The sequence below is a fragment of the Ictalurus furcatus genome, chromosome 23, assembly GCF_023375685.1.
Source record: "Ictalurus furcatus strain D&B chromosome 23, Billie_1.0, whole genome shotgun sequence".
Lineage (NCBI taxonomy): Eukaryota > Metazoa > Chordata > Actinopteri > Siluriformes > Ictaluridae > Ictalurus > Ictalurus furcatus.
The window spans coordinates 16,400,218-16,410,737 of record NC_071277.1 but is presented as its reverse complement, the minus strand read 5'-3'; the positions used below and the strand labels follow the sequence as shown (position 1 = coordinate 16,410,737).

The 10,520-nt window shown below is 38.6% G+C and overlaps 1 protein-coding gene across 1 annotated transcript; it reads left to right on the top strand.

Annotated features, from left to right (window-relative positions):
- The first annotated feature begins 306 nt into the window (after positions 1 to 306).
- LOC128599757 (sulfotransferase 2B1-like) lies at positions 307 to 5,157 on the top strand. The gene is made up of 6 exons (XM_053611690.1): positions 307 to 886; positions 1,417 to 1,625; positions 4,031 to 4,157; positions 4,237 to 4,331; positions 4,427 to 4,607; positions 4,726 to 5,157. Exons 1-6 carry the CDS (start codon positions 745 to 747, stop codon positions 4,845 to 4,847), a joined length of 876 nt encoding a protein of 291 aa, XP_053467665.1. The 5' UTR covers positions 307 to 744; the 3' UTR covers positions 4,848 to 5,157.
- Positions 5,158 to 10,520: the final 5,363 nt, after the last annotated feature.

Below are 10,520 nucleotides of genomic sequence, written 5' to 3'. Positions count from 1 at the left end.
CATGGTAGGCTTTTTGGCATGTCCAAAAGTGTCCGTAGTGTATGAATGGGTGTGTGAGTGTGTAAGTTATTCTTGTGCCCTGTGATGGATTGGCACCCTGTCCAGGGTGTACCCCACCTTGTGCCTCATGCTCCCTGGGATAGGCTCCAGGTTCCCTGTATCCAAATGTGAAATCCTTCGTTAACACAGCTTAAATGATAGTTATTCTTGATATTCCTCTGTTAAATACGTGGAAATTCTTGTAACAAAGGATGTCCTAGAAAGACAAAGCTTAAACTTCTCCTCTAGATTAAAAAAGACCACACACACACACACACACAAACATGAACAGAAACACAAGGAAGATAAAACACTGGAAAAACAGGCCTTCTGCCTGGATCATAACAAATTCAGGTCTGACAGGATTACATGAATGCAAATGCCTGAACAAGGGGATCGGCAAATTTTAGGTTTTTAGATAGATGGAAAGATAAGATATATTAAGTCAGCCATGTACTACTATGACTACTATGACTACTGTACTGTACTATTATATTTATTTATTATATTTATTTTCTCATGAATCAAAATGTAAACACATAACCATTTCACAAAACATGTAAGCACTTTTTTCAACGTAAAACAAAATGTTGCCACATGATTGTAAGAATGCAACCTGTGAAGGTGGGGCTAGTTTTATTTGTTAAACTATAAAAGTCATCAAAACCAAAGTGAAACTCAACACCTTGAACAAAGTTCAGTATCATGATGGCCCAAAGCGACCTGTACATGTATTATCATGGCGTTCATCTTCCAAAACTCGGTTACAATGCGGAGAGTTTGAACTATTTTGAGTCCTTCCAGGTTCAAGATGATGATGTTTTTGTAATTACATATCCCAAATCTGGTGAGTACACTATGACAAAAATTTTCTAAAATAATTCTTTCAGTAATATACTACTAATAAAGTAGATATTGTTCCAAAATGAACTAATAAATAAATAAATAAATAAATAAATATAAAATGTCAACATGTATAACACATGCAACTTCAGGTTTCAGGAAAAAAAAAATTATTTTGGATTTCCAGAATAATGAATTATATAGTGGGTTATATTACAACCCCTATTCCAAAAAAAGTTGGGACGTTGTATAAAATGTGAATGCAAACAGACTGCAATGATTTGCAAATCTCATAAACCCATATGTTTACACATCTGGAAAGGCACCATCAATGCTGAAAGGTATATACAGGTTTTAGAGTAACATATGCTTCCATACATGCACACATTAATGTAAAAATGTAAATGATTGAGGGTGTGACTAGTTAGATCACTGAACATGTGACACATTTCACAAAGACAGCAAGTAGTTTAGTATTCTTTCATTTATTGGAAATAAATAAATGATATAGTAATCGTAACTGTTATTTTTAAGGTACAACATGGATGCAGGAAATACTTCCTCTGGTGCTGAGTGGAGGAGATCTTACTCCCGTGCTTACCCTTCAAAGCTATGAGAGAGTTCCATGGCTTGAGGAAGGACGTGCTGCTCAAGTTGTAGCCAAGCTGAGTGCTCCACGGCCGTTTATATCTCATATGCCTTATCACCTGATGCCAGCCACCTTCTTCTCTTCTAAGGCTAAGGTGAACAGAAAAGAAAAAAAGAGTGGAGTAGTTTACAGGTGAATCTCAAAAAACTGGAATATCATGGAAAGGTTCATTTTTTCCCATAATTTAATTCAAAATTGGAACTTTCATATAGTCTAGATTCTTTTTTTGATTTAATCTTGATGATTACGGCTTACAGCTCATGGAAATCAAAAATCCAGTATCTCAAAATATTCTAATAAAGAATTAATAATACAGAAATGTCGACCTGAGAAGAGCTCTAATCAGCTAATTAACTCAAAACATGTGCAAAGGTTTCCTGAGCCTTTAATCTCTCAGTCTGGATCAGTACACACAGCCACACAGTAAAATCCCTAGTGTTGAATTAACACCCAGAGTGTTCATTTGAGTCCAGTGGACTTATATAAACACTGTAGGGTGTAAATTCAACACTCTGGGTGTTAAATCAACACTGGTGATTTTGCTGTGTGCAATCATGGGGAAGATAAAAGTAAATTGTGCATTTCATTTGGAAATCAAGGTCCCAGAGTCTGGGGTGGAGTGGAGAGGAACAGAATCCAAGTTGCTTGAAGTCCAGTGTGACGTTTCCACAGTCAGTGATGATTTTAGGTGCCATGTCATCTGCTGGTGTTGGTCCACTGTGTTTTCTCAAATCAAGAGTCGAATCAGTGTCTACCAGGAGATTTTAGAGAACTTCATGCTTCCATCTGCTGACGAGCTTTATGGAGATGCTGATTTCCTTTTCCAGCAGGACTCTGCACGTGCCCACAGTGTCAAAACTACTAGTAACTTATTTGCTGAGCATGGTGTTACTGTGCTTGATTGGCCAGCCGACTCGCCTGACCTGAACCCCATAGAGTATCTATGAGAGACACCAGACCCAACAATACAGACGAGCTGAAGGCCGCTATCAAAGCAACCTGGGCTTCCAGAACACCTCAGCAGCGCCACAGTCTGGTTTCCTCCATGCAACACCACATTGATGCAGTAATTCATGCAAATGGATTAAAGCCCCGACCGAGTATTGAGTGCATAAATCAACATACTTTTCACAAGGTCGACATTTCTGTATTATAAATTCTTTATTCTAATATTTTGAGATACTGGATTTTTGATTTCCATGAGCTATAAGCTGTAATCGACACGGTTAAAACAAAAAAAGGCTTGAAATATTTCACTTTATGTGTATTGAATCTAAAATATATGAAAGTTCCACTTTTTGAATTAAATTACGGAACAAAATCAACTTTTCCATGATATTCAATTTTTTTGAGCTGCACCTGTAGAGCTGGCATGAAAATATTTAGCAACCTTGGCTAATTTCCTAAACTACTTATGGAAAAATAACATTACTGCCCTATTGTACAAATGCATCATGTTTAGAATGCAAAATGAATTAGCACTTGATTCATCACCATCCACATCAGTCTTTGTCTCATCACTTGTGGCAATCGTCACTTGTTTAACCACAACCCACATCCTGGAATTGATAAGGCTTATGTTAATCTGCAGACTGACTGGCATAATACCCAACATGAGTGTTACAGACAGGCTTATCAAAGACAAGGTTAAATAAATATGTTAAATAAAAACCTTTCTCTGTCTTCTTGGTAAAATATATTCATGTTCTATGAAAATAGATATGTCTAAGTATATTCTTGACAGATAAAGTCAGTTTCAGACCAACTCGATTTTTGCAGACCACCACACATATATCATAGTTATCTGTATTAACCAGAGTTTCAGATTCTTCTCGTACATTTTTTTCAATATACTAGGTCACCAAAAGTATGTGGACAGTTCAACATCACACCCATATGAAGGCCTTCCCCAAACTGTTGGCACATAGTTGAAAGCACAGAATCAACTAGATTTCCCTTCACTGGAACTAATAGGCCCATATAAGTTCCAGCATGACAATGCTTCTGCGCACAAGGTAAGGTCTATGAAGACGTGGTTTGCCAAGGATGGAGTGGAAGACCGTGAGTGTCCTGCACCTCAAACCCACTGAAAATTTTTGGGATGAATTGGAACCAATGCTTTTGTGGCTGAATATGAACAAAGTCCCACAAGCATGTTCCAAAATCCAGAAGAAGTCCTTCCCCAAAGGGTGAACAATGCGTTATTAATGCCCATGGTTTTGGTATGGGATTTTCAACAAGCACAAATGAGTGTGACGTTCAGGTGTCCACATACTTTTGGTCATAAAGTGTACGTACTTTGGGAAGTTATGCTCTTACTTTTCTACCTAATTTGTGTATTCCACATCATAAGGAACACTTTTCCCCTTATTTCCTTGGATGGGTCCAAGCAAAACATAAATAGATAAAACTAAATTCAAATGTCTTTCAGCTTTACAATTGCATATTTGTGATGCTTATATACAGTGTTACACTTTGCATTGTTGCTATTATCCTTAGGTCATTTATGTTACAAGAAACCCAAAAGATGTTGTGGTTTCCCATTTTTATTTCCAGCAAATGGCCAGCTTTCTGCATGATCCAGGAACCTTTGAAGAATTTACTGATGGCTTCCTAGCAGGGAATGGTGAGAGACTTAGATTTGCTTTTCACGAATGTGGAACAAGTAATCAAATTACAAACATGATGTGATCTTGTTTGCTTAGTGATATTTGGAAAGTGGACCGACCATGTGAAGAGCTGGAAAAACCCAGATTTAGGAAACAGAATTCTCTACATCACGTATGAGGAGATGATTCAGGTAATGCATTTCCATCACAATGCTTTGCATGCCTGTTAAGTGTCAGTCCACATAATGTGCTCTTCATGCAATAATAGTAAAATATTATCTTGCAGGATCTTCGTGGCATCATCAGACGCATTTTATGCTTCCTTAATCGGCAGCTGAGTGAAGATGCTCTGAAACGTGTGATTGAACAGTGTCAGTTCAAAACCATGAAGCAAAACAAAATGTCCAATTACTCAATGGTGGCACCGGAAATAATGAACAGCAGCAAGTCACCATTCCTTAGAAAAGGTAGGCACGTCAAGACATTTCTGTGACAATTTTGCTTTGTGATTTTGATCAGACTAGCTAAATGTGAAATTCTGGATGCTTTGGAATGGTTACATTTTAGTTTTCTGCTCATTTTTAGGAATTGTTGGTGATTGGAAGAATCACTTCAGCCCTGAGTTGGAGGCCAAATTTAATGCGTTCATTTCTGAAGAACTGAAGGGAACTAACATTACATTTCCCTGGAATGAGGAACACAAATGAAATCCAACTTATTACACAAAAGAATTAAAATCAACCTAATATCAACCTAAGTGGAATTCTTTGTAGTCCTAGTAATAATATAACCTTTTATAAGGTTTCTCCAGGAGGGTGAGGAGCGGCTGCCGTCATTTTTGGCTCCCTTCAGCACGCGGGCGGCAGTCGTGCTAGGAGTGTACAGTGGTTTTTGTGTGCGGGCTGGAGGCTGTAATAGCTGTAATAGAGACCCATCGGGGCAATAATCACACTGCCCAATGCTTGGGGGAGGAGCAGAGGAGAGGACAGTTAATGACAGGTTGCCAGATTGTGCTGGTTAAAAAATACTCTGCATCGACCAAGATCTTGTTTCAAAGCAAGTAATCAGAAATAAATCCAATAATTTTTTTTGGCCTTAAGAAAAGAACCATGTAAAGATTCATTTCTCTAGCAAGATATATTGCAAAGATTTGAAGAGGGAAATAAGGATCATGATCTGGATGATTTATATACATTAGAAATACATACAAAATACTTGCTGTTCCATGCAAATGCTGAGGGTAAAAAACAACAGAAATGTATCTGCCTTTACCGGTGTCAAAATATTTGGGGGGTAGTTTCATGTATTTTGAGTGCTTTTTGAGATGTAGTTATAGTTGAAATGTATCAGCTCTGGTTAATGATATTACCTTGAACATATTTAAGCAAATATGTATCTAAAAGCGCTCAGAAAAGGATGCTAGACTGTATGCTGGATAACTGTATGTTTTTGACTCTCAACTGCCTAGTACAGGAATAATGTAAATGAATAGATAGTAGCCTATGTGTGATAGCCTCTCAATGTATTTTTGTTTGAGGCTATGGTGTTATTAATGTCATCCTGCTCCACCAAAATGTATCCTCACAAGCCTCTGCTGGCTCTACCCATCTATTGCACAATATAGTATACATGATCTATCTATCTATCTATCTATCTATCTATCTATCTACATATCTATCTATCTAAATTCTGTAAGCATGTGAGAAATATATGTATAAATATGAAATGCAGTAGAGAACTCTTATGTTGTACAATATTTATATGAGATGAAGCGCAAAAACATCAATCACATGAATGAACAGCTGATATGTTTGAGTCTTTGAGCTTCATCCTTCTGTTACAAAGTTTTCCAGGAAAGAAACCATTTCCCAAGTAAGAGAGGTATTTTTTTTTTAATTAACTTTCATTACTGACAGTTTAATAACTGTGATTGAGTTCTTTTGCAGACATGTAGAGGGTGCTATTGGGCATGTGCAGAGTGAGTGTCACAACCGTTGCTTGTTGTTGATTAGAGCAATAGTTTGTATTAAAACTGACCCCACGCTCTCCTGTGAGATGTAATAATAAACGAACAAGCAGATAAAACATGCCCTGCCCCCTGTGGCTGTGTGCGTTACTCTGGTTTCCTCCAGCCTTTCAAAAACATGCCTGTAGATGTTGTGGCAGCTCTAAATTCCCAGCAGGAAGGACTAAGAAAGAGCACATGTGTGTCCAGGTTGTATGTTCATCATTTTCAGTTTATTATGATAATGAGTCTTAATTGGTCACATATACATATGTACAGTGAAATTATTTTCTTCCCACACCCCAGGAAGCTGGGGTCAGTGTACAGGGTCAGCCATGATACAGCACCCCTGGAGCAGACAGGGTTAAGGGCTGTTTTGCTCAAGGGCCCAACAGTGGCAGTGGGGCTTGAACCCCCAACCTTCCAATCAGTAACCCTGAGCCTTAACTGCTAAACCACCACTGCCTTGCTTATGTTAATGCCTACACATTAACTTACACATTAATCAACTGATGGTCCCCAAGAAGATTTGTAGCAGGTGCAGTTTTAAAGACGTTATGAGGGGGAAAAAAATGACACAAATGTTTTGTCAAAGTGACAGGCATCAAGGATGGCTGCAGCTGCAGGTTATATTCTTTATTTTAAAAAACTGACAGACAAATCCAAATGAGACAAAGTCAAGGTCAAAAAAAGTCAAGGCAATTAGTCAGGCGAACAGCAAACAATACTAGGCAAGATAATCAAAACCAGAATGCAAAAAGGAGATACAATGAATAAGGCTTAAGGCTTGGCTTGAACGATACTTTGTCGCGAGAGAGAGAGAGAGAGAGAGAGAGAGAGAGAGAGTGAGTGTAGAGGAGTCTGTGATACAGGTGTGTGTAACCAAAGCGACCAAAGTGAAACTGTCTAGCCAGGGCTTGTAGGTGGACGAGGCCTTAAGGGGATGGAACAGAGATGGAATTTGCATAAGAATGAGAAATTTGTGGACTCTGTCCAGGGTAATATTTATAAATTTTTTAACTAGATATAATTTTGGATTACACTGTTAACTGCTACATTCTCAGGAAAAATGAACTAATCTGGGTTTTAAGGTCCAAGCATGGACCACTGCTAACCCAGAAGAACATTAAGGTTCATCAGAGAGAGATAGCTTGTATATATTGTAACCTTATTTTTGACAGGTCTAGGTCAAAGGTCAAGATCAGTATCATCAATCATATTTATTTTGACAGGTCTAGGTCAAAAGGTCATCACCAACGTAATTGGACAGACGTTGTTAAAGATATCTATTATTGCATATTCTTTTCTATAGATTAATCATATTAATTTTGACAGGTCTAGGTCAAAAGGTCATCACCACACTCATTATTAGTCAGCTTATAATATAGCTCTTGATCCAGCACATCATAGTTTTTGCACTAAATACAGCAGCAGAAAGCAAGAAGTGTGGATTAGTCAGGGGTGAAAGTCGTTATACCTGCTGTTGAGAGTCACAGTAAATGACAGTTAAGTGTGCATACAAGATAGTAAATAAAGGCCATAAAAATGTATTCCATGTGCACAATGTAGGCTAGGCTACTTTTATCATGCTTTTAATTCACACATTTAATCTATGTATCTTTAACTTTGTCTGTCCAGATAATGACGTTGGTGATGACCTTTTTGACCTAGGCTTCTCAAAATCAATGATTAATCTATAGCTAAGAACGTGCAACAATAATTATCTTTAACTTCGTCGGTCCAGATGGGTGATGATCTCAACTTTCACCCCTGACTAATCCACACTTCTTGCTTTCTGCTGCTGTATTTAGTGCAAAAACTATGATGTGCTGGATCAAGAGCTATATTATAAGCTGACTAATAATGAGTGTGGAAGCCATCTTGTTAAATTAAGACAAGTTTGCAGTGATTAATGTTGTAATTAATGTGTCACAAATATTATCACTACTACCTTTTCTTCCTACCCTCTTTCGTCGAGTAAAAATGTTGGTGTTTGGGCACATGTTGCTGCTGATACTAATGGTAGGCCAGGAAGTTGCACAAGTATCCTGTTGTTTAATATGTCATTGCTGAATCTGCATAAAAGGAAGTAGCCATTCAGCTCATTCCCTGATGCAGGAAAAGCTCCTTTTCTACACGAGTTATAGTCATGTGTTTGACAGTCAGCATTTTTACCATTCAGGTGTTTAAAGATTTAAAAACAGACTCATTTTTTTAAACTTGACTATGTTCTGTGTAGTATGTGAATCTATTGATCTAGGCCTTATGACCTCCTTTTTTGTGTAAAGTTTAAACATAGTCCTCATGTGGAAAAGTACTGTTTAAAGAGTCTGTCACTCTTTCATTAATACATTTATTAGATTGTCAGAAATAAAAATTGATCTTAGACGAGCACTCACTCTGAGTCTAAGAAGGCTGATAAATATCTTTGGGTCAATGTAAGAAAACGAATGTGTACGTGCCTGCCAGTGTATAAAATCCTGGTAAAGCGTATGTATTTTCCTTAGAGGGCATTTTACCCGAGGGCCTCGGCCCTACGTGACTGTGGTAGAGTTCAGCTCCAGCAGCTGCAGCCTCCTTCGTCCACCGATAACACTAATGAACTTCCTGCTATTACTTCTAATTGCACACGACCCAGACCGAGACTCTTAGGGTGGGGCACGTGTGTGGGGGTGTAAGAAAGTGTGGGCATCTGTACTGGACTCCTGCCTTTGATTAAAGCAAGAATGGCAGCAGTGGATCGTGTTGAGTTGGGAGGAGTTACCGGCAAGAGTTGGCCCAAGTGTACCATGGAGACTTGTTATGACATCCTGCTTTTTATAGCTCCCACATGCACTCTTGTTGTCACTGCGAATGGGCTTAATTCAGAGAGTCTGCACTGATGAGGAAAAGATGAACGTCGTCTCAATGTTCTCTGCTCACATGCCAGTGGACGGTGGGGACATGATAACCTTTCACATCGCAGTACACATCTAAGCAGCGAATCAAAGTGTCTCCAGCCCTTGTGCGATGAGGAAGACATAGATCCTATCCCAGTGGAATGGCACTGTGTGTGTCCATGGGTGTGGATCTCTGTGAATCTCTCTGTGCACTCCCTTTGGGTCAAGGGGTCAGCTTTTAAATGCCACCATGTCTGAACATGATGGTGGGAGACTGAGTAAAAAGGCTAAGTTTTTATAGGAACATGTGGATATATGTTGTTCTCATGGACACATTGCACAAACACAGCAATTGCAGCTTCAAAATAGAACACATCAGGCTCTATTTTTGTGTCTGCGCAAATAAACTGGTTTGACACTGGCCCATTTTCCCTTTATCTCTGACTGGTACAAAGTACTGGGACTTCTATAAATAATAAACAAAATTTAAGATAATGTTAGATTATGATTATTTAAATTAAATGATAACATATTAGAGTGACTTACAGCTGGAGCGACTACCAGAGCTGCACCTTCTGACCAATCAAATTCAAGAATTCAACACCACTGTAGTATCATATTATATCACTTTTATAGGAGCATCTGGATACTTGGTTGTTCATGCAATTATCCAGCCAGCCATTCATGTGGCAGCAGTACAATACATAAAATCAGGCACAGGTTCACCGAAACTGGACAGCCAATCTTCAGCTGTCCAGTTTCAGTGAACCTATGCCCACCATATCATTGGATTCTTGTCCTTGGCTGACAGGAGTGGTAATGGATTTGGTTTTCTGCTGTTCTAGCCCATCTGCCCCAAGGTTTGACATTTTGAGGTGCTTTTTTGCTCACCACGGTTGAAAATAGCGGTTATTTGAGTTACTATATAACCTTTCTGTCAGTTCGAACCAGTCTGGCCATACTCCTCTGACCTCTCTCATCAACAAGGAGTTTCAACCAGCAGAACTTCCACTCACTGAAAGTTTTTTGCTTTTCGCATCAATCTGTTTGAGACTGATACTGTGGGAAAATCCCAGGAGATTCAAAGTCACCGAGGTCACATTTTTTCCACCATCGTGATGTTTGATATAAACATTAACTGAAATTCTGGACCTGTATCTGATCTGTATTAATTTATGTACTGCGCTGTGGTCATATTTTGCCCGAATGTCCAGGTGTTTCAATTGAAATAGCCAATGAGTGGAATGTAATCATGACACCACATTTTAACGCACCAAATTTGAATACATCACATTATAATGCAAACAGACTACTTCACCCAACTACTATGTAAATGCAACTGACTAAGTTGTTATAGCCATAACAAATAAAATAAAAAACTCGTCCCGTGTTCTGCGTCTCGCTTCCCATTGTAACAGTGCCATAACCTCAGTGTTCCTCAAGGCCAATTCACCAAAAAGCATCTCATGTACCAGCTACACTTCCATTTTCATATT